This window comes from Salvelinus alpinus, chromosome 19, assembly GCF_045679555.1.
Source record: "Salvelinus alpinus chromosome 19, SLU_Salpinus.1, whole genome shotgun sequence".
NCBI lineage: Eukaryota > Metazoa > Chordata > Actinopteri > Salmoniformes > Salmonidae > Salvelinus > Salvelinus alpinus.
The window spans coordinates 13,968,521-13,993,317 of record NC_092104.1 but is presented as its reverse complement, the minus strand read 5'-3'; the positions used below and the strand labels follow the sequence as shown (position 1 = coordinate 13,993,317).

Below are 24,797 nucleotides of genomic sequence, written 5' to 3'. Positions count from 1 at the left end.
GTCCTGTCCCATCCCACCACCCTGTAATGTATCTAACCACACTCTCCTGTCCTACAGTAACTTGGTACTCCGTCTGGCCATCTCTCCTCATCCATCGCCAGTCAACAAGGCTTAGTTAACACAGGTAAAACTGATGTAGCCTACAACATATTTGACTACCGTACATCAGTTGTTCAACCTAAGTGTGAACTAGGCCTATGTCTCCCACTTCAGTCCACACAATGCAGAGGACAAAGAGAAAGAAAGACTGTGTGTCTGCCACCCACCACTGCCATCATCACACAGAGACATGCAGTAGTGATGTTTGATCATGAGTCTCCATCTAACCTGTTCTGGTCTCCTCTCCTAACAGCTGCTCTGAAATGCCCTGTAACTCTAAGATGGCCAACACTGTTAACTCACAGGCTACTGTAGTCTTGTTCAATAACACAGCATTCTAACTCTGTCACTCACAGGCTACTGTAGTCACTGGCGAACCAGACACCCCCACAGCCCCCGCAAGACAGGGGGCCACGAGCTCTGGAGGGTCATGCGCCTGTCATTGAAGTTTATATATACAGTGGGGAGAACAAGTATTTGATACACTGCCGATTTTGCCGATTTTCCTACTTACAAAGCATGTAGAGGTCTGTAATTTTTATCATAGGTACACTTCAACTGTGAGAGACGGAATCTAAAACAAAAATCCCGAAAATCACATTGTATGATTTTTAAGTAATTAATTTGCATTTTATTGCATGACATAAGTATTTGATACATCAGAAAAGCAGAACTTAATATTTGGTACAGAATCCTTTGTTTGCAATTACAGAGATCATACATTTCCTGTAGTTCTTGACCAGGTTTGCACACACTGCAGCAGGGATTTTGGCCCACTCCTCCATACAGACCGTCTCCAGATCCTTCAGGTTTCGGGGCTGTCGCTGGGCAATACGGACTTTCAGCTCCCTCCAAAGATTTTCTATTGGGTTCAGGTCTGGAGACTGGCTAGGCCACTCCAGGACCTTGAGATACTTCTTACGGAGCCACTCCTTAGTTGCCCTGGCTGTGTGTTTCGGGTCGTTGTCATGCTGGAAGACCCAGCCACGACCCATCATCAATGCTCTTACTGAGGGAAGGAGGTTGTTGGCTAAGATCTCGCAATACATGGCCCCATCCATCCTCCCCTCAATACGGTGCAGTCGTCCTGTCCCCTTTGCAGAAAAGCATCCCCAAAGAATGATGTTTCCACCTCCATGCTTCACGGTTGGGATGGTGTTCTTGGGGTTGTACTCATCCTTCTTCTTCCTCCAAACACGGCGAGTGGAGTTTAGACCAAAAAGCTCTATTTTTGAATCATCAGACCACATGACCTTCTCCCATTCCTCCTCTGGATCATCCAGATGGTCATTGGCAAACTTCAGACGGGCCTGGACATGCGCCTGCTTGAGCAGGGGGACCTTGTGTGCGCTGCAGGATTTTAATCCATGACGGCGTAGTGTGTTACTAATGGTTTTCTTTGAGACTGTGGTCCCAGCTCTCTTCAGGTCATTGACCAGGTCCTGCTGTGTAGTTCTGGGCTGATCCCTCACCTTCCCCATGATCATTGATGCCCCACGAGGTGAGATCTTGCATGGAGCCCCAGACCGAGGGTGATTGACCATCATCTTGAACTTCTTCTATTTTCTTCTATTTTCTAATAATTGCGCCAACAGTTGTTGCCTTCTCACCAAGCTGCTTGCCTATTGTCCTGTAGCCCATCCCAGCCTTGTGCAGGTCTACAATTTTATCCCTGATGTCCTTACACAGCTCTCTGGTCTTGGCCATTGTGGAGAGGTTGGAGTCTGTTTGATTGAGTGTGTGGACAGGTGTCTTTTATACAGGTAACGAGTTCAAACAGGTGCAGTTAATACAGGTAATGAGTGGAGAACAGGAGGGCTTCTTAAAGAAAAACTAACAGGTCTGTGAGAGCCGGAATTCTTACTGGTTGGTAGGTGATCAAATACTTATGTCATGCAATAAAATGCAAATGAATTACTTAAAAATCATACAATGTGATTTTCTGGATTTTTGTTTTAGATTCCGTCTCTCACAGTTGAAGTGTACCTATGATAAAAATTACAGACCTCTACATGCTTTGTAAGTAGGAAAACCTGCAAAATCGGCAGTGTATCAAATACTTGTTCTCCCCACTGTATATTTAGAAATTATTTTGACATTAACCCTTCAAAAAGTCATTCATAAACCTTTTTAATTTCCATATGTACTAGGAAGCTAAGTGTTTGTTTCCTGGGCTTCAAGAATGTGACTGATCAAAGTGCCTCAGGCCTTGAGAAATAAATCATTCAACTGATTGAAAGTAAGGGGATATCGGTGAACAAATGTCGTTGTCAAATCTACGACGGTGACAGTGCAATGAGTGGAGCTTACTCAGGCGTTCAAAAGCTCATAACAGACCGAGAGCCTAATGCTTCTTAGGTAGTTCTTTATCAGTTTTAGTTTAGAAAACAACCTTTCTGCAGAAGCGACAGTTACAGGGATGGTTAAAAACAGCTTGATTGCCGTAGCAACATCAGGGAAACTGGTCAGAAGGGAGTGGTGCTTCAAATAAGCAGTTCTGCAACATCTTTAATTGAGCCTCTCTTTCTCCTTTACTGACAGACTCAACACATTACAGAAAGAGATTAACTGAATAGGAAGCTCTGGGAACAGGTCGTCTGGATACTGGACAGACAATAAATTGGCAGATGCAAACAGATTATCATCTTTAGCGGAGGACAACAGTTCTTGAGGGTTGGTACAAAAAAATATATGTTTGTGATATTGTTCATACCGGTGAACCAGCATTTAAGTTGTGTGCTTGCAATATCAACAGTCCCCTATCTCTGGCATATCTTGGCATACATCACTCAAGACTAAGTTAAAATTGTGTGCAGCGCAATGGACATATAATGCACAATGTGTCAGGAAAGACTGTCTGGGTTGGTAATACTCAGTATAGTAAACAATCTGGCCCGCAACCTGGACGTACAGGCCGTGGTGAAAACATTTGCACCCAGAAAAGGACTTCAGGAGACCAGGGGAGTCTGGAATTAATTAAATTTACCTTGAATATTGCAGCCCATTTGTTTAGGCTTTTAGACGTACGAAAAATGCTGAGTTCAAACATTAACAGTGGCTAAACGTATCCTCCAGCCGATACATTTTTCCCTCATTGTTAGGCTAGATGATGTGTCATTTTTATTACAACTTTATAGTAAATAGCAGACAAATACTGTACATAGCTATAGATATTAGCCTATACTGCATAATGAAGCGATCTCTAGTGAGTTAGTGTTTTGAGGGTGGACTGACTGTATTATTTAGCATTAATAAACTGGTTTTATTCACAGCAACTTTCTATCCAAGCTGGGAGAGAGTGCGAGGACGGCTCATGTCATGCAGTCAGGTTCAGGTAGGCTATACAGGACAGCTGTATATTTAAAAAAATTATCAATTGGTAGCTGATTAGTATACATTTGCATCAAACATTTATTTGAATTTCAAACTTTAATTACATTTTTGACGTCAGTCAGCAGTCTAAATGGCAGCTTTGCGACACTGTGTATAGCTTGAGAAAATGAGAAAATGACGACCAAATAGGCCTACCAATAAACATTTATCTATAACCTAAAGCAAAGCTAAGCCCTGGCACCACAGAAAGACCTCCATTGATCCGATAGGCATGCAGCCGTGTAGACGTGTCACAGTATCAGCACCGTGGACAGTGATCAGTAGTCTATACTTCGATTTTACTTGGGGGGGGGGCGAACTCCGACCTTGCGGGGGTCCAGAGAAACTGTGTTACGCCAGTGACTGTAGTACTGTCATTCAATAGCACAGTATTCTTACTCTGTTACTCATATAGATGTGCAAACCAGATACTAAACTACTACTGGTTCAATCCTCAACCTGCCTCCCCTTTTAGAGGGATGGTGGTAGGCCTATATTCACCACTTTCTTACAAAATATAATTATTAGAGATATTAGATGAAAACATTCCCCTAACAACATTCTTACCTGACCATAGTTCGTAGAATAGCACTACTCTCCAACATATAGGATGTCATTCAAATGCTTTCAGAACACTTGACACGTTTAAGAGAGTGATGACTACATTAAATGTGTTGCATACTGTATGTGACCACTACTGTACGTGGGATTACCTTGTAAATATCCTAGATTTACTCGGTTCATGACATCGCTCGCGGTAAGATTAGCAACATCCTCTACAAGCCAGACGGGAAAGGCAGAAAGGAAAAAGAAAGGAGAGAAGAAAGAAAAGGTCAGGCAAGCAGAAAAAATGCAAATTGCAGTTTTAAAATGGGGAAGTAAAAACAAACTAATACTCAAAGAAAGAAAAAATCATGTTCCCATGTTAAACGGTAGGCTATTAAATATCTATTTTTAATAATTGTAGAATTATTTTATTATTTATTATGTAAATATCTATTTGGCTCAAGCATCCAATTTCAAAATAACGGTAATCCTTTATTAAGTATTACATTTTTCAGTTTTTCTTTATGCCTTTCTGGCTGTATTATGTAATAAGCACTATATGGAGAATTATATGGAGAATTATATAGAGAAATAATTTTTTCTTTTGCAAAAAGAGGGCGAAGGAAGCTGAGGAGAGAGGAAAAGAAAGGGAGGAGATGCAGGCAAAATGCTTCATATGCTTCAGTCGTCCTTCCATCCAAGTGAAGGGTTATGCACATTCATAGAGAGGTTAAGCACATCCATAACAGGTTATGCAGGTGCATTGACATACTGTCATGTAGAGTACTTTGAATAATGGGGAATGAGCATGGGATACTCCTCAATGTTAATGTAAGGCATTGTGGGATGTTTATATGGTTATTGATGTTATGAGGCATTATGACACTTCTGTACACCCCTTGAAATGGTGTTCAATGAAGTGAGGTGAATGGATGGCAAGGTTGTATGGTGAAGACAACAGTCTTTAAAAAACCTACACAACTTAATAATATTACTACGATAGTATTTCCATCTGCTGAGAATAGTAATTAGTCATTGACAAACAATAATATCTAATTTGCAGCAAAATATACCGCAAACATCTCTAACAATAATGTCCATCCTAAATTCTCCAACTAATCCCTCATCATTCTCATTCCATACAGCATCAATAGCCAAACTATGAAAGATGACACATATACTGTACTGCCCCCTCTGTAACTAAATATGACACAGCACCCTGTACTGCCCCTCAGTTAATAAATATGACACAGCACCCTGTACTGCCCCTCAGTTACTAAATATGACACAGCACCCTGTACTGCCCCTCAGTTAATAAATATGACACAGCACCCTGTACTGCCCCTCAGTTACTAAATATGACACAGCACCCTGTACTGCCCCTCAGTTACTAAATATGACCCAGCACCCTATACTGCCCCTCAGTTACTAAATATGACACAGCACCCTGTACTGCCCCTCTGTAACTAAATATGACACAGCACCCTGTAATGCCCCTCAGTTACTAAATATGACACAGCACCCTGTACTGCCCCTCAGTTACTAAATATGACACAGCACCCTGTACTGCCCCTTAGTTACTAAATATGACACAGCACCCTGTACTGCCCCTCAGTTACTAAATATGACACAGCACCCTGTACTGCCCCTCTGTAACTAAATATGACACAGCACCCTGTACTGCCCCTCAGTTACTAAATATGACACAGCACCCTGTACTGCCCCTTAGTTACTAAATATGACACAGCACCCTGTACTGCTCCTCAGTTACTAAATATGACACAGCACCCTGTAATGCCCCTCAGTTACTAAATATGACACAGCACCCTGTAATGCCCCTCAGTTACTAAATATGACACAGCACCCTGTACTGCCCCTTAGTACCATCAGGGTGTCCTGTCACATTCTGCTCACCGTATCCGACAGTGGGCAGTCCCAGGTGCTTCATGCGGTTCTTAACCAGCTCAGACAGCTCCTGTCTCTCTGAGCGCCGGTACAGGTTGAGGCGCTGCTGGGAGAACCGCTCGGAGCGGCTTGGAGGTTTGGTGTTCTTACGGCTCAGACGCCGCGCCCACTGGAGGCTCTTCTTCCTCAGTAACGGGTGTTCTGATTCGCTGGTGGTGGACATCCGGTGTGTTCTGGTCTTCTCCTTCCATGACTCGCGTCTGTTGTCCCTCTGATCGTCACCGCCGGTGTCCTCTACATTGATGGAGACTTGAGACTAGGGGGAGGGTGAAGGGTTAATACCATATCAACTGTGATGAGACTAGGGGGAGGGTGAAGGGTTAATACCATATCAACTGTGATGAGACTACGGGGAGGGTGAAAGGTTAATACCATATAAACTGTGATGAGAGTACAGGGAGGGTGAAGGGTTAATACCATATCAACTGTGATGAGAGTACAGGGAGGGTGAAGGGTTAATACCATATAAACTGTGATGAGAGTACAGGGAGGGTGAAGGGTTAATACCATATCAACTGTGATGAGACTAGGGGGAGGGTGAAGGGTTAATACCATATCAACTGTGTGGACAGTATGAGACTAGGGGGAGGGTGAAGGGTTTATACCATATCAACTGTGATGAGACTACGGGGAGGGTGAAAGGTTAATACCATATAAACTGTGATGAGAGTACAGGGAGGGTGAAGGGTTAATACCATATCAACTGTGATGAGAGTACAGGGAGGGTGAAGGGTTAATACCATATAAACTGTGATGAGAGTACAGGGAGGGTGAAGGGTTAATACCATATCAACTGTGATGAGACTAGGGGGAGGGTGAAGGGTTAATACCATATCAACTGTGTGGACAGTATGAGACTAGGGGGAGGGTGAAGGGTTAATACCATATCAACTGTGATGAGACTAGGGGGAGGGTGAATGGTTAATACCATATCAACTGTGATGAGACTAGGGGGAGGGTGAAGGGTTAATACCATATCAACTGTGTGGACAGTATGAGGATCCAATAGGATGTTTTGTTAACACTTTCCATCAGCGATAGAAGTTCTATAAACTGGAAGCATTTATAATGCATTATGAATAAGCACTTGGGTGACAGCTTCACCAAAGTGTTTAATGCTGAAGAAAACAGAATAGCTACATGTATGCTGTTCTTTTTTGATGCACTGCACATTTCAGCGGATAATGACAGTTATGTGACCATAATGCCATCTTACCTGTGGGTACCCATCCTTTAACTAGGAATGAGACAGACCAAACAAACAAAAACACACCATGGATGAAATAAAAAAAACTGAACAGAGTAGCATTGACAATAGTAAATATCATTTACTTGACCAAGAATGTTTGTGTGTGTGAATTGCAGCACCAAATAACTAATTGACGCGTATGAAGCATCATTACAATGAATAGCAGCACAATTATAGCACAAATATATTGGCCATAATCTATGGATGACTCAGAGGCGGGCTTGTTCAAATACTTTTCCAGAAATGTATCCTTCCTTTTTTCTCACCCTTGAGACAATCACTGATCATTATGTAATTTGACAAGTGAAAGCAAGGTTACTATTCCTATTGCTTTCACTTACCTCAACAAGGAAGGGAAAAAATAAGGGATACTTCAGGATTTTGGCAACGAGGCCCTTTATCTACTTCCCCAGTCAGATCAACTGGCGGACAACATGTTTATGTCTCTGTGTCCAGTATGAAAAAATCCTGAAGTATCCTTCTAAGGCCAAAAAGGAAGAAAGAAAGAAAGGAAGGAATTAAGGTAGGAAGGAAGGAATTTAGGAAGGAATGAAGGACGGTAGGAAGGAATGAAGAAAGGCAGAACGGAAGGAAGGATGCATCTTTAAAGTATTTGAACAGGGTCTGTGTCCATTCTGTCTTACCTCAGAGGAGGAGAACATGTGAGACTCTGTACGGTAGATGCCTATAGGAATCTCAGCACTGGAGGAACACAGCTTCTGGAACAACCTGCCATACGTCCTGATCCACAGGTCCTCCTCTGTCACCTTCATCTGGGGAAGAGCAGGGAAGTAGACACATTCAGTATAGAGACACACACACACACACACACACACACACACACACACACACACACACACACACACACACACACACACACACACACACACACACACACACACACACACACACACACACACACACACACACATGGCACAAACTCGCACGCATGCATGGATGCGCACGCACGCACCCACACACTTACAGTACACACATCCTAACATACTGTAGATATCCATACTTACTGCACACAGGTAACCCGACCCTGGCGTGGTGTCCAGGCCTAGTAGAAGTCTTGCTATGGGAATCATATAGTCCTTCACAAATGACTGTAAAAAACAAGAGAATGCATTAACAAACAGGAGGAACCATAGACTGAAAATACTAATTTCTAGTCCCAGAGGAAACATTATAGAGTAGGGGTAAGAAACTACTGAATGATCACATAGCTCTTAAACATACGGTAGGCCTCTCTCTCTCTATTTTTCTGAATAGTATTGCCTTGAGACACTGATCTAAGATCAGTTTTGAGGTTCTCCACCTAATAGTTCAGATTTAGAGAAGGTAAGCTGATCATAGATCTGTGCTTAAGGGAGAGACTAAGCTGATCATAGATCTGTGCCTACGGGAGAGATTAAGCTGATCATAGATCTGTGCCTAAGGGAGAGACTAAGCTGATCATAGATCTGTGCCTACGGGAGAGACTAAGCTGATCATAGATCTGTGCCTCAGGGAGAGACTAAGCTGATCACAAATCTGTGCCTAAGGGAGAGACGAAGCTGATCATAGATCTGTGCCTCAGGGAGAGACTAAGCTGATCATAGATCTGTGCCTACGGGAGAGACTAAGCTGATCATAGATCTGTGCCTAAGGGAGAGACTAAGCTGATCATAGATCTGTGCCTACGGGAGAGACTAAGCTGCTCAAACAGTCCATTTACACTCTGCTGGCTGAGACAAGGTGACACACCGCGGACAAACTCCCAAGCTAAGTCCCAGATGGTATCCTATTCCATACATATTCAGAAATGTCTTCAGTCCCTATGGGCCCTGGTCAAACGTAATGCACTACATATCGAAAAGGTTGGGGATATAACCCCTAATACCCACCTGGTAGAGCAACGTATCCAGCATACTGATACTGAACACTCTGCCTGCAGCGAACGGCAAACGGAACATGAAGGCCAGGTTGGAACCCTTATCACGCTCTATCTATAAGGGGGAGAGGGAGGAGAGAGCAGAGAGAGAGAGGGAGGGAAGGAGAGAGAAAGGGAGGGAGAAGAGAGAGAGAGTGGGAGGATAGAGCAGATAGGGGAGAGGGAGGAGATAGAGGGGGGGGGAGGAGAGAGGGGAGAGGGGAGAGGGAGGAGATAGAGAATGAGAGAAAGAGGGAAGGGAGAGAGAGCACATGAACTGTCATCAGCTGGCTTGTTAACCCAGTCCAGAGCTTTATATCTTCATGTCTGATTCTGTGTAACAGAGTTCACCTCCCACATGACATCCACACAGACAGAGAGTCAGTAATGAGGGCTGAAGCCTCAGATCTAAAGATGGAGGAGTTACATGCCCCCACGCTGAACTCACCTTCTCTAGTTTGGAGAGAGCCAGAGAGTAGCAGTCCTTAGCTCTGAACTGCATAAATCTCATGTTGGAGGGGTGGGTCAGCTCAGTGATGATACTAAGACTGGGGAACAGCCTGGAGGGATAGATGGTTAGATAGAGAGGGAGAGGGTGGAGGAAGAGGAGAGAGAGAGAGAGAGAGAGTAGGAAGGAAGGAAGGAGTCAAAGAGATTCCATGCTTTGGGCTCATGGGTAAGTACCAATCTAGCAGTGATGCATGGTTTCAGTTTTGGGATGTTGAATGAAACTTTTCTACCCTGATAGATGCTCTGATAGATGCGGTTTAATATAGTTTCACCCAATGGTTTATTCATTTTACTTTCATGAAAAACAACAACATCTAACACTTTCATCTGACTGTCATCTAACACCTTCATCTGACACTTTCATCTGACTGTCATCTAACACTTTCATCTGACACTTTATCTGACACTTTCATCTGACTGTCATCTAACACCTTCATCTGACACTTTATCTGACTGTCATCTGACTGTCATCTAACACCTTCATCTGACACTTTCATCTGACTGTCATCTAACACCTTCATCTGACACTTCATCTGACACTTTCATCTGACTGTCATCTAACACCTTCATCTGACACTTTCATCTGACTTTCATCTAACACCTTCATCTGACACTTTATCTGACTGTCATCTAACACCTTCATCTGACTGTCATCTAACACCTTCATCTGACACTTTCATCTGACTGTCATCTAACACCTTCATCTGACACTTTCATCTGACTTTCATCTGACTGTCATCTAACACCTTCATCTGACACTTCATCTGACTGTCATCTGACTCATCTGACACTTTCATCTGAGACTTTCATCTAACTTCATTATGACATGAAATATTTTTTTTTTTTTTTTAAACTTTGATCTGAATTTCATGTGACTTTCATCTGATACTTTCATCTGATATTTTAATCTGATACTTTCATCTGATACTTTCATCTCATACTTTCATCTGATACTTTCATCTCATACTTTCATCTGATACTTTCATCTGATACTTTCATCTGATACTTTCATCTCATAATTTCATCGGAATATCTTCGGAATTTCAAATTACTTTGAATTTCCAGAGTGTATTTAATTGTTTAATGTCATGCTTGAAAAATGATTTTCCCTCTTGAATTTTAAAGACAGAGTATTTATAATGATTTACTATACTGCAAGTAGTCCACACTGTGCCGTAATAGGTTACTTGAAATTAAGACCTACAACCAATCTGTGTGCAGCGCATTTACTGTACATCATTAAACATAGAAGTAGGCATCTCACAGCATACCTGAACATGGTCTGTACGTTGACTATGGTTTTGGCGTCTGCCATATAGTCTTCCTCAGCACTCATGGTGCTCTCCTTGTCCACCACCACCAGGTTATCAGCATAGATGATGCCACACTGCAGAAGATTGTCCAGGCTGCCACAAAGAGAACCCATCATAACACAACACATCGTGACAAGCTGCCACAAAGAGAACCCAACACAAAATATCATATTATGACATTCATGACTTTTACCTGACCTATAATATGTCATTAATGACACTCGTTAATTGCAAATCCCCTGGATAGTAATGATATGTGATATAATATACAGTGCAATCGGAAAGTATACAGACCCCTTGACTTTTTCCACATTTTGTTACGTTACAGCCTTATTCTAAAATGGATGAAATAAAAATAATTCTCATCAATCTACACACAATACCCCTTAACATAAATAGAAAGCGAAAAAAGTTTTGGTCATCGTGTTTCCATTGATCATCCTTGAGATGCACACAGCCAAGACAACGCAGGAGTGGCTTTGGGACAAGTCTTTTAATGTCCTTGAGTGGCCCTGCCAGAGCCCGGACTTGAACCCGATCGAACTTCTCTGGAGAGACCTGAAAATAGCGGTGCAGCGATGCTCCCCATCCAACCTGACAGAGCTTGAGAGGATCTGCAGAGAAGAATGGGTTAAACTCCCTAAATACTGGTGTGCCAAGCTTGTAGCATCATACCAAAGAAGACTCAAGGCTGTAATCGCTGCCAAAGGTGCTTCAACAAAGTACTGAGTAAAGGGTCTGAATACTTATGTATATGTGATATATATATATATATTTTTTAATAAATTTGCAACAATTTGTGTTTTTGCTTTGTCATTAGGGGATATTGTGTGTAGATTGATTCGGAAAAACAACAACTTCATCAATTTCAGAATAAGGCTGTAAAGTATACTCTCCAAATGCACTGTATAGCTAATTAATGTGTAAATGAGGGGGGCACTGCATAATGTCATTGGGATGTCATTGGAATTGACCAGGGTCATTGGAATTCTGTGAAGTGAGGCATTCCAGTAATGAAGGAGTAATGAACACCTACTTATCTATAGTTCCAGCCATGAAGTAGACCATTGGGAAACAGCAGATGGCTTCTAGGAAGTGATTGTCAGGCCTGCAGGAATCACAACACTACATCAATAGGGTGTGGTAGAATTACAACATTATGTTAATCACATTACTTTTATATTAGAATGTATTCATATTAGTATTTTAACAATGTCTGTTCTTCTGAAATGAGTCTCTGAGGCTTAACGCTGACAGTTGATTTACGATGCCTTGGTGATAAAACCTAAAGACTGCATTCCATTCCATGATTAGTGTCTGTGTGCCTGTCTGCCGGTGCCAGGCAGGACCTCCCTCCAGTTTATTTCTCCCACATGGCAGATGAATACTGGACTTCATAAATTAAGGGAAGGACCTAGTGTCCTATGTTGCATTAGTATTTTTGTATAATTTGTAGAAACAAGTAGTAAATGACCTCGAGACAGAAACCTGGTGCAATGTAAATCTAGCTGTCTATTGCATGAGAGCACAATGTACCTTAGTATAATTTCACAAATCTGTTGCTTGTCACGTATTCAGGTGGATGTGTCTTAACCATAAAATGCTGTGGCTTAGTTCTGCTCGTAGAGTTCTCAGTAATTGCCTTAAGGGTGGTTACCAACCAACTCCATTACTGCAGTAATGAAATAATAAAGTTACATTGTTTTGAAGAAATCTAAAAGTCTCTCTCCTTTGATTCGAATAATTCCACAACAATTTGGCGACGAGGATGGGATGATAATCTTCATTTTGCTGTTTGTTCCCGGGGAAATCCAGGTTAACCGTGCTCGGGAGTTGCATTAGATGCAGCCGGGGAAGCCATACTCCACTAGACGGAGCAGATCGGATCCCCACCTGGCTGGGAGCATCAGCTGAATGGAAATGTCATTTTGAACAGAATTAGATTTAGGTTGAGACTGATTTCTTTCAATAATTGAACTTGAAAGTGCACAGAATAAATAGTACTAATTGAACATTAATGAACATTGTTAATGTTGAGTGGGCAGTTTAGGCGTAAATGTTGAACATTAATTGAACATTGTTAATGCACTTTAGGCGAAAATATTGAGTGGGCAAAAAAAAATGTCACGTAGCTAATGATGTATTTTTCTTGAAAGACATGTTACCCTTATCCTAGGTTGTGGGGTAGGTTGGAAAAGAGAAGTATAGTCTCTTATTTACCTAGGTAGGAAGTGGGCAGTTATGCGAAAAGGGTGTTCATTGTCTTTAAAGTATTCCTGAGGGACGTGGAGTAGGTTTGGAAAAGATAAATAAGTATCTTATTATGAACCCTAGGAATGTAGGCGCTCTTCAATTGAAGTTTATGAGAAATCCTGTTTGAAGAACAGGTTGCGCATACCGGTGTGTTTGTATGATGTCTAGACATTCTATTTCGGCCAGTCTTTTAGGATGTGGTCCGGCCATTGTATCTCAGTGGGACGATCCTTGCAGGTTTCCCAAATTTGGAAACCTTAGAGGTGTTGGATTCGGGGTAAACTTTGAACATTAAATACTAAAGACTTGATAGATCTTGGAAACGAACAATGTCACTGAGGGAGAGAGGGTAATGTATAACGTTTACATTGTCAGGATATGTTATTGTTTGCCATCAGGGATACTCTGGGAGGAGAAGAGACACAGTCTGGTATCAATAACCATGGCAGCCTTGAGTTGGGGAGGTGTGAGCACTTTGGGGTAGAGGTCAGGTTGATGAAGTGAGGAAGAACAGATATCACTGATATTACAGATATCACTGTTCTGTCTAGCAACAGAGATGCATTGGCTGTTCAGTTGTGGAGGAGGAGACTCAGCCAAGGAGAAAGGGTTATCAGTGGTTGTATGAAATGTTTTTTTCGTCTTCCCTTTGGGAAGAATTCAACTTGGTTAAGCTTCTCTAGTGTCAGTGAGTTATTTACTCTGAAAAATAAGAACCTAACAGAAGGAATTTATGATTATGGAAAAATTCGTTAGGGTAAAATGTTAATGTAATAGATTTGACATTCCAAATTTGGGCCTCGTTATAGAAGAAAATATTCCTGCAAGTTATACAAATAATGATTAAGTGTGTTTGGGAATAGCATTGTGTGAATGTGTTATCAGTCTGAAGTTTGGATAATAAGATACAGAAATGTTTATAATAAACTGATTTAAATATGGATAATAAGTTTAGCTATGTAGCATAATAGTTGGGTTCCGTACATCACTGCCCATCATAGAATATCACAGGGTGGTATTGAGAGCGGGATGTTATTTTATAAAGTAGAAGCAAGTCTATAGTTTCTGGGAGGCTAGACTTTGCCGTGGTTTCTGGGAGGTTAGAGACCCATTGAGGATCCCATGACACGCCGGGCAGCATCCGGGAAACTTGGGTTTTGGGTTCCGCTGGGAGTAGGGCGATGGAGAGTTGTTGGAAACGCACATGGAGTGGTTAATTAATGTGAGTACTTAAGATTTCTAATGTTCTATATGGATTCTGTGAATATACGAAAATATAATGAATGTTATGTAATCAATTACTAGAGAATTGATAAAGTAATAATTTGAATAATATTCATATAGTAACTTGCGCACCCAAAACGTAGATGTACGTCAGGGATGGGGGGGGAAATTACGTTTTCTGAGTTGGTCCCTTTTATGGATAATTTGATAAATATGAGGTTTAAGCATTTCTGACTGTCTACAAAGTCTGGGCAATAGTCTCAGAAACTGATTGGCGTATGTCCACTTTTGGTTAAAATATGGGAAATTACCCCTAACCGATGTAACTATAAATCCTGTATGGGATTTTCTCCATCCGGGTACTACATTTAAAATAAAACTGCCCATAAGGCCTGCTTTTTTAAATTAATTTTTCACAGTATGAGAGGAGTTGCTATATTTATCGAATAAACCCTTTCCCCATAAAGTTACAGCGAATTAAGATGGAATCTCGACGTAACTTATAACATCGTACAAAGCCAAATTAGGGTTTCCATCAAACTAATTATCATTGCAGAGCTAATGTGATATAGTAAAGCAATTTAAATATGTCGCATGAGAAAAGATAATCCGCTTTTATTACAAGGCGCAAGATCTAGTTTTACATCAATGGATGTTGATTTTATTTATTTGACTACTATGACGGTGAATAAATCCCCTTTGTGCATGTGAAAATCTCTGCGGCGAAACACTTGGACGAACTGTAAGGCTATTTTCTGGGAATTGTGTCGTTATTATGTGCCAGATGTTAAGACTATAAACCATTACGCTTGGGTTATTTGCAGGATTTCTTTGTCATTTCAATAGCATCGGGTCTATGGTATTGACTTGATATTAATACTATGGATATGAATTGCCAGATGTTAAGACTACAAACCATTATGCTTAGGTTATTTTCAGGATTTCTTTGTCATTTCAATAGCATCGGGTCTATGGTATTGACAAAATATTAATACTATGGATATGAATTGTATATACGCTTGTCAAAAACAGCAAGTGTTTGTTTTATTACCTGTAGGCTAATCAGAATGGACTGTTACCTATATCTAATGCATTCCAATAATAGCAGATAGGCAATTGCAATAGAGCTGTGACTATGATCATAATTGATAACTAAACATGGGTATTCATTATTGCATGATAATAGGCTACAACAGCAATGTATTGATGTTGTGGGCAGAAAGAGGCTCCAGCATTGTGAACTATTTGAGTTCCCTCCGAAATGTATCTTTTTCCTTAAGTATTTTATAAATTTGGCGCATTACATGTTAATTTTAAAGTCTTGGTCATTTAATAAGTGTGAAGTCGAAAGGGAAGAGAAAGCTGTTAAGTTTGTTTTCACCTTACGATAGAGATAAATACAGCATGTTGTTTGAGACTGGTTTATTAAAAAAAAATATATATATATACTGGTAAGAATAGAAGAGTTTCCCAGTTTTAGTCCGCGGGTGTAAGCGACTGGTGCTCGCTGAACTCGAGCGGGCTGTAAGGGACGAAGTGGGTTAATTTTGTTGAATGCAGAGATGTTCTTTGACAATTTCTAATTATTATTACTCAATTCTATAGTTTGGGTAACACCAGTGATTTAAGAGAACAGTTAATGTATTCTAAAACGATAATCTGTTTACATGACGTGGAACAGTGTCAAGTAATTGAAGTGGATTGCAGTTAGTTTTGACTATTATGTTGATAAGATATCACCAACTTTTTGAAGGTTCTAGATTTGTTAAACAACAGGTTTATATTTTACTACATCAATGCAACAGGTTGCAATGATAAGATTACCAGAAATGGGTTCTGGGTTTGTTTATTTTAGAAGGTGTTTATTCTGCTTAAAGGGACCATGTATCATCTGATGTATTTTAAGTTTACCCTATGGTTTGCAAATACCCACACACAACACACTTGTTATGAATATTTGTTAGTGGTGTTAATACCGTGTTTGACTTATTGTGTGGGTTCATTTCATTTGGTTTAGTGGGTTTTTCACGGGTTAGACAGACTGCACCTTAAAGGGGCACACACAGAATTTTCTTACGTTTTTAGTTTGTGAGTTTTAATTCAACATGTGAATTATTTTGATAATAAATGACCTGGATAAACGTACTGCAAACCTGGGATATTAAATATATTAAATATTTGACTGTTTTTCAATTATTAGTCTAAAATAGAAAGAAACACTTAATTGACTGGTTTGTATGACCTCTGACTTCCTAGTGTGGTTTGATCGCCCTCACTGGAAAGCTGAGAGACATTGGATGATGATTTAAAGGTCATATGTAATACTGATTTGAAGGTCATTTGTAATACTGATAATTATGGAGAAGTTTATAATTAATAGTTATATGTGTGATTCGGACCATTAGAAGAATAGACCTGTCTCTAGTCTATTTTTCTATTCCTTGAATCAAGTATGGGTAAAAAAAAAATATTTATGGAGTTATTAAGGATAGTGATTCTAACTCAATTTGTTATTTTACATTGTTTGATTTTTATTTAACCAGCAGTGGTGTTGTTTGTTTTACACATTAATCACGTTGTGAGTCGTGTCAAAATGGGGGAATTACCAGTCCTCCAAAGGTTTTTGTATTGAAGTTTATACACCTCCAGTGATATGTAGGATTGCATGGAGTGATATATGAAGGATTGTATTGTTGTGTTGTTTATGCTGTTTTGTTAGACATAAATCTCACCAGATTGGGTCTGCTGGATGATCGAGATTAGCAGTCTAACTTTCTGATACTGTGACTCTGCAATGAGGTCGACAGTGTGATAGGGGAGTATAAGTCAATTTGAAAAACAGAATGTCTAGTTTTTTAAAACTTTTGTTTTAGAAATTTGTATTAAGAATAGTTGTTAAAAGTAATAATTTGTCATACAGTCAATGCTTGTCTGGATTTCCCGAATCAGACATGCCCTGAACTAAACTGTTGTTCTGATCTGTCCTCTCTCAAGGTTATAGTGAAGGTGACTACAGATGGGGTCTTGATGGATGGCAGGGATAATTCGGCCAAGAACGATGTGAACCTCAAAACCCCCTCTGACCAGCTGAAGAAGAAAATGGCATTCAATACGGCCCTGTCCTCACAACTTCTATCGAGAAACTGGAGTCAGAGCCAGCATCCTGTACACTGCATCCAATCGAAGCTATCAACTGCTTTTTCTCTCAGGCCTTTTCTACCAGGAGTGTGACAGGAGTCCACGTGGAGTGAGGATGGAGAGAGATCTGTTCCAAACTTCTCTCATGTTGCTGGTATACTGGTTGGCAAATGAACAAGACATAATGGGTGGTAGAGGTGGTGGTGGTTAGGTGAGACATTGAGCTTGGGACATTATCATGGGCCATCCACTTTGAACTGTAAAGCTATCTGAAGAAGAAAATGAAGAGATGCCAGAAGATTGAGTGCCGGGGAAGGAAGGAGTTGGTCAACTGTTGCCGTAATTGATTTAGCCTTGTCCAAAATTGTTTATTTTGGGGTATCAGGTTGATTGTGGAGGTCTATACTCTGCTAAATGTATAGTAATTTAGAATAAGTGTCACGTTCCTGACCTATTTATGTTAGTTTTTGTGTGTTAGTTGGTCAGGACGTGAGGTTGGGTGGGCATTCTATGTTTTCTGTTTCTGTGTTGGTTTTGGGTTGCCTGGTATGGCTCTTAATTAGAGGCAGGTGTTTGGCGTTCCTCTAATTAAGAGTCATATTTAGGTAGGCGTTGTCACAGTGTTCGTTGTGGGTGATTGTCTCCTATGTCTGTATGTATGTTCGTACCACATGGGACTGTAGCGTTTGTTTGTTTCGTTTCGTTTCGATGTCGTCCGTTTCCTGTACGTAAGTTTATGTTTAGTTATGTAAGTTTATGTTCAGGTTTCGTTCAACGTCGTTTTCTTGTTTTGTAGTTTGAAAGTGTTTTGTTTCGTTTCGTGTTGCCATCGTCGTATTTATAATAAAGATGGCTTATTTCCCTCAAGCTGCATTTTGGTCTGAAGATCCTTCTCTCCTCACCTCGTCCGAGGATGAGGAGAGCGACAGCCGTTACAGAATCACCCACCACACACGCTAAGACCAAGCGGCAAGGGAAAACGAAACGGAGTAAGGGACAGGAGAGAAAGGAGCAATGGACATGGGACGATGTTTTGGATGGAAAGGGTTGCTACACTTGGGAGGAGATCCTGGCTGGGAGGGATCGCCTCCCATGGGAACAGGTGGAGGCATTGAGGAGAGCAGAGGCTACCTGGGAGAGGAACCGGAGCTATGAGGGAACGCGTCTGGCACGGAAGCCGAAAAAGCCCGTAAGTAATTCCCAAAAATTTCTTGGGGGGGGGCTAGGAGATAGTGGGCCAAGGGCAGGTAGGAGACCTGCGCCCACTTCCCAGGCTTACCGTGGAGAGCGGGAGTACGGGCAGGCGCCGTGTTACGCAGTAGAGCGCACGGTGTCTCCTGTACGAGTGCATAGCCCAGTGCGGGTTATTCCACCTCCCCGCACTGGTAGGGCTAGATTGAGTATTGAGCCAGGTGTCATGAGGCCGGCTCAACGCGTCTGGTCTCCAGTGCGTCTCCTCGGGCCGGCATACATGGCACCTGCCTTACGCATGGTTTCCCCGGTTCGCCTACATAGCCCGGTGCGGGTTATTCCACCTCCCCGCACTGGTCGGGCAACCGGGAGTATTCAACCAGGTAAGGTTGGGCAAGCTCAATGCTCAAGAGTGCCAGTACGCCTCCACGGTCCGGTATTTCCGGCACCACCTCCCCGCCCCAGCCTAGTACCTACAGTGTCTACACTACGCACTAGGCTACCAGTGCGTATCCTGAGCCCTGTTCCTCCTCCACGCACTCTCCCTGTAGTGCGTGTATCTAGCCCGGTGCCTCCAGTTCCGGCCCCACGCACTAAGCTACCTGTGCGTCTCCAGAGCCCTGAACCCACTGTATCTTCTCCCCCTACTAATCCTGATGTGCTTGTCCTCAGCCCGGTGTCACCAGTGCCGGTACCACGCATCAGGGATAGAGTAGGCTTTGAGAATACAGTGTGCCCTGTCCCTGCTCCCCGCACTAGTAGGAAGGTGCTTGTCATTAGCACGGTGCCTCCAGTTCCGGCATCACGCACCAGGTCTACAGTGCGCCATATCCGGCCAGAGCCATCCGTCTCCCCAGCGCCATCTGAGCCATCCGTCTCCCCAGCGCCATCTGAGCCATCCGTCTCCCCAGCGCCATCTGAGCCATCCGTCTCCCCAGCGCCATCTGAGCCATCCGTCTCCCCAGCGCCATCTGAGCCATCCGTCTCCCCAGCGCCGTCTGAGCCATCCGTCTGCCAGGAGCCTGCAAAGCCGCCCGTCTGCCATGAGCCTGCAAAGCCGCCCGTCTGCCATGAGCCTACAGAGCCGTCAGCCAGACAGGAGCCGCTAGAGCCGTCAGCCAGACAGGAGCCGCTAGAGCCGTCAGCCAGACAGGATCTGCCAGAGCCGCCAACCAGACAGGATCTGCCAGAGCCGCCAACCAGACAGGATCTGCCAGAGCCGCCAATCAGACAGGATCTGCCAGAGCCGCCAATCAGACAGGATCTGCCAGAGCCGCCAATCAGACAGGATCTGCCAGAGCCGTCAGCGAGCCATGAGCAGCCAGAGCCGTCAGAGAGCCATGAGCAGCCAGAGCCGTCAGAGAGCCATGAGCAGCCAGAGCCGTCAGAGAGCCATGAGCAGCCAGAGCCGTCAGAGAGCCATGAGCAGCTAGAGCCGTTAGAGAGCCATGAGCAGCCAGAGCCGTCAGAGAGCCATGAGCGTCGAGAGCCGTCAGCCTGCCATGAGCGTCGAGAGCCGTCAGCCTGCCATGAGCGTCGAGAGCCGTCAGCCTGCCATGAGCGTCGAGAGCCGTCAGCCTGCCATGAGCGTCGAGAGCCGTCAGCCTGCCATGAGCGTCGAGAGCCGTCAGCCAGCCATGAGCATCGAGATTCGTCATTCAGCCATGAGCTGCCCTTCAGCCTGAAAAGGCTGGATACCCAGAACTGCCCATCAGTCCAGAGCTGTCTCTCTGTCCGGAGCTGCCTTTCAGTCCGGAGTTGCCCCTCTATCCTAATCTCCCTCTCTATCTTCATCTATCTCTATATTCTTATCTATCCCTCTTTCTTGATTTATCTCTCTGTCCCGGGGTTGTCCCTATTAGATATGTTGTTAAGGGAATTTTGTGGGGGTCAAAAGAGGGTGGACATTCTTGGAGGGAGGAAGTTAGGATGGATTATGGTGGGGTGGGAACCGCGCCCCGAGCCTGAACCACCACCGTGGTTAGATGCCCACCCAGACCCTCCCCTAGATTTTGTGCTGGTGCGTCCGGAGTTCGCACCTTGTGGGGGGGGTACTGTCACGTTCCTGACCTATTTATGTTAGTTTTTGTGTGTTAGTTGGTCAGGACGTGAGGTTGGGTGGGCATTCTATGTTTTCTGTTTCTGTGTTGGTTTTGGGTTGCCTGGTATGGCTCTTAATTAGAGGCAGGTGTTTGGCGTTCCTCTAATTAAGAGTCATATTTAGGTAGGCGTTGTCACAGTGTTCGTTGTGGGTGATTGTCTCCTATGTCTGTATGTATGTTCGTACCACATGGGACTGTAGCGTTTGTTTGTTTCGTTTCGTTTCGATGTCGTCCGTTTCCTGTACGTAAGTTTATGTTTAGTTATGTAAGTTTATGTTCAGGTTTCGTTCAACGTCGTTTTCTTGTTTTGTAGTTTGAAAGTGTTTTGTTTCGTTTCGTGTTGCCATCGTCGTATTTATAATAAAGATGGCTTATTTCCCTCAAGCTGCATTTTGGTCTGAAGATCCTTCTCTCCTCACCTCGTCCGAGGATGAGGAGAGCGACAGCCGTTACAATAAGAATACATTGAGATACTGATCTGTAATTATAATTGTGATGAGAAAGTTGATACTACAATTATGGATAATTATACTGTATGTTAATATAAATGTACATTCTGCCAGTGTTGATGTGTGTTAAAGTTTTAACTTTGAGTGATAGAACCAATGAGAATCACTGAAGCATTGTCATTCTAAATTTGGGTTGGATAATTCATTGAGTTTTGATTATGATTTGGAAGCTGAATGATTTTTTTGAAAACTGACTAATTGATTTGAGTACGTTTTTAGTATGATAATAACTATAAGTGGATTGTTTTTGATTGTTGTTTTACTAATTGTGACATGAGTAAAGAAGTTGTGTACTAAAGATGTTGACACTATTCTCAGCATGCCTTGGTGAATGGAGAGGGTGAACTCTGATCCTGAGAGTGAAACTGATCCTAATCTATTTGATTACATTTTTGATGATACTGATAATACTCAGGAACTATAGCAGGTTTAAGCTAATGGGAACATAGAGTCCATAGGCGTTGCCTTATAAATAGTGAGATCATGATGCTTGTCCTGGGTCATATTCATTTGGCACTAAACTGAATAAATTGTAATTAAACCAGGAGTCACTACCTGGATTTGTCCAACAATATATGCTAATTTTAGTTTCTACAGATGGGGATAGAAATAGTTATTTCCACTATGCTGACCAATGGGAGTGTGCTCAGTATCAACATGAGGATTGTGTTTCGTACTGATGGTAAAATGTACTCCGATTTAGATTGCTGAGAATTTCTTAACGATATTTTAATGTTTATATTATTCCCAATGAAGGATAATTTTATGTTAAGGTTGAAAAACTCAATGAACTAACGGATGGTAATTTACAATGGTAATATACTGGTGCAAGGATTATTTTCCTATATGTTTGAGTTAGAGGTTTGATATTTTATTTTTATTCATGTATTTTTTTAAAAGTTGTAATTATCTTTTAAGTTGAGACTAAGTCTCAAAATGGGGGAATGTGGTAGAATTACAACAATATGTTAATAACATTACTTTTATATTAGAATGTATTCATATTAGTATTTTCACAATGTCTGTTCTTCTGAAATGAGTCTCTGAGGCTTAACGCTGACAGTTGATTTACGATGCCTTGGTGATAAAACCTAAAGACTGCATTCCATTCCATGATTAGTGTCTGTGTGCCTGTCTGCCGGTGCCAGGCAGGACCTCCCTCCAGTTTATTTCTCCCACATGGCAGATGAATACTGGACTTCATAAATTAAGGGAAGGACCTAGTGTCCTATGTTGCATTAGTATTTTTGTATAACAAAGTAGTAAATGACCTAGAGACAGAAACCTGGTGCAATGTAAATGTTGCATGAGAGCACAATGTACCTTTGTATAATTTCACAAATCTGTTGTTTGTCACATATTCAGGAGAATATGTCTTAACTATGAAATGCTGTGGTTAGTTCTGCTCGTAGAGTTCTCAGTGATTACCTTAAGGGTGGTTACCAACCAACTCCATTAGTGCAGTAATTAAATTATAAAGTTGTGTTGTTTTAAAGAAATCTAAAAGTCTCTCTACTTTGATTAGAATAATTCCATGACAATGGACAGGACATAGACAACTGCAACCACACATAAAGTACAGTACATACACACGAATGGGTATTAGACTATTAGAAGCCATAGCAAATTTTGCAGCCAAACAATTTTCCTTTGGCTATGCATTAAATTACATAATGTCCTAAAATACTGTACATATGCAGCAAATATGTATTCTGTTAATAGTTTTTTGATTCTGCGACAAAATACTGCTTCCTGATAACTCCTCCAGATATGCAATATAGCCTGTTGCCATGGTAACTCCTCAGGAAGTAAGTAGCTGTATAGTGGGACTAGGAAAGATACGCAGACAGTGTGAGATGTTAGTCTCTGCCCCAGACTATTTGGGATTACAGAGCTCCATGGCTTTCTGTTTAGCTACACACGCTTCCCTGGAGAGTGCTCTGAAGTTACTGTAATGAAATCCACACTGAATTATTATAGGCAAAAACATAACACACAAACACACACCCCTGAAGCTTCCCGGAGCTCCATTTATCCAACAGAGAGGCACAGCCAGCGATATGAATAATGCAGAAATTATTTCTCATCCTGCAGCAGTTAAGTTAACTTCAGGCTGCAGCTGTATAATCACCTTTCTCTCTCTACAATTACTTTATGTCACTAGATTTCATTAATCTTCATGCAGCCCAACAGTAAATCTTGGCAAAACTTTATATTACAATAACCATCTGAGTGTAATGAATTGAAGTCCTATAACAAGTCATATACCATAGCATATACCAAGTCATATACCAAGTCCTATACCACATCATATACCAAGTCCTATACCAAGTCATATACCACATCCTATACCAAGTCATATACCAAGTCCTAAACCAAGTCATATACTGTTCCAGTTTCAACTGTTCTGCCTGCGGTTATGGAACCCCTACCTGTCCCAGACCTGCTGCTTTCAACTCTTAATGATCGGCTATGAAAAGCCAACTGACATTTATTCCTGATTATTATTTGACCATGCTTGTCATTTATGAACATTTTGAAAATCTTGGCTCTCTCTAATTCTCTCCTTCTCTCTTTCTTTCTCTCTCTCGGAGGACCTGAGCCCTAGGACCATATGTCAGGACTACCGGGCATGATGACTCCTTGCTGTCCCCAGTCCACCTGGCCTTGCTGCTATTCCAGTTTCAACTGTTCTGCCTGCGGTTATGGAACCCCTACCTGTCCCAGACCTGCTGTTTTCAACTCTTAATGATCGGCTATGAAAAGCCAACTGACATTTATTCCTGATTATTATTTGACCATGCTTGTCACTTATGAACATTTTGAACATCTTGGCCATGTTCTGTTATAATCTCCACCCGGCACAGCCAGAAGAGGACTGGCCACCCCTCATAGCCTGGTTCCTCTCTAGGTTTCTTCCTAGGTTTTGGCCTTTCTAGGGAGTTTTTCCTAGCCACCGTGCTTCTACATCTGCATTGCTTGCTGTTTGGGGTTTTAGGCTGGGTTTCTGTACAGCACTTCGAGATATTAGCTGATGTACGAAGGGCTATATAAAATAAACTTGATATACCAAGTCATATACCAAGTCATATACCACATCCTATACCAAGTCCTATACCACATCATATACCAAGTCCTATACCAAGTCATATACCACATCCTATACCAAGTCATATACCAAGTCATATACCAAGTCCTAAACCAAGTCATATACCAAGTCATATACCACATCCTATAGCAAGTCCTATACCACATCCTATAGCAAGTCCTGTACCACATCCTATAGCAAGTCCTATACCACATCATATACCAAGTCATATACCAAGTCATATACCACATCCTATACCAAGTCCTATACCACGTCATATACCACGTCATATAGCTTTTCAAGTCTTAAACAGCAAGTGTAAT

General features: G+C 42.0%; 1 protein-coding gene across 14 annotated transcripts in view; it reads right to left on the bottom strand.

Annotated features, from left to right (window-relative positions):
- Nucleotides 1-24,797, bottom strand: part of LOC139545029 (potassium channel subfamily T member 1-like) — a 197,393-nt gene that overhangs the window by 2,331 nt on the left and 170,265 nt on the right. For 6 of the 14 annotated variants that reach the window (XM_071352365.1, XM_071352369.1, XM_071352370.1 and 3 more), the window contains 9 exons: nucleotides 12,006-12,077; nucleotides 10,928-11,062; nucleotides 9,595-9,706; nucleotides 9,121-9,222; nucleotides 8,257-8,340; nucleotides 7,876-8,004; nucleotides 7,199-7,219; nucleotides 5,932-6,238; nucleotides 4,185-4,247 (listed from right to left, as the gene is read on the bottom strand). In XM_071352365.1, coding sequence (XP_071208466.1) covers nucleotides 4,185-4,247; nucleotides 5,932-6,238; nucleotides 7,199-7,219; nucleotides 7,876-8,004; nucleotides 8,257-8,340; nucleotides 9,121-9,222; nucleotides 9,595-9,706; nucleotides 10,928-11,062; nucleotides 12,006-12,077 — 1,025 coding nt within the window. Of the gene's footprint in view, nucleotides 376-4,184; nucleotides 4,248-5,931; nucleotides 6,239-7,198; nucleotides 7,220-7,875; nucleotides 8,005-8,256; nucleotides 8,341-9,120; nucleotides 9,223-9,594; nucleotides 9,707-10,927; nucleotides 11,063-12,005; nucleotides 12,078-24,797 lie in introns of all 14 variants that reach the window. The other 8 variants (XR_011668982.1, XR_011668981.1, XR_011668983.1 and 5 more) reach the window with 4 other exon arrangements.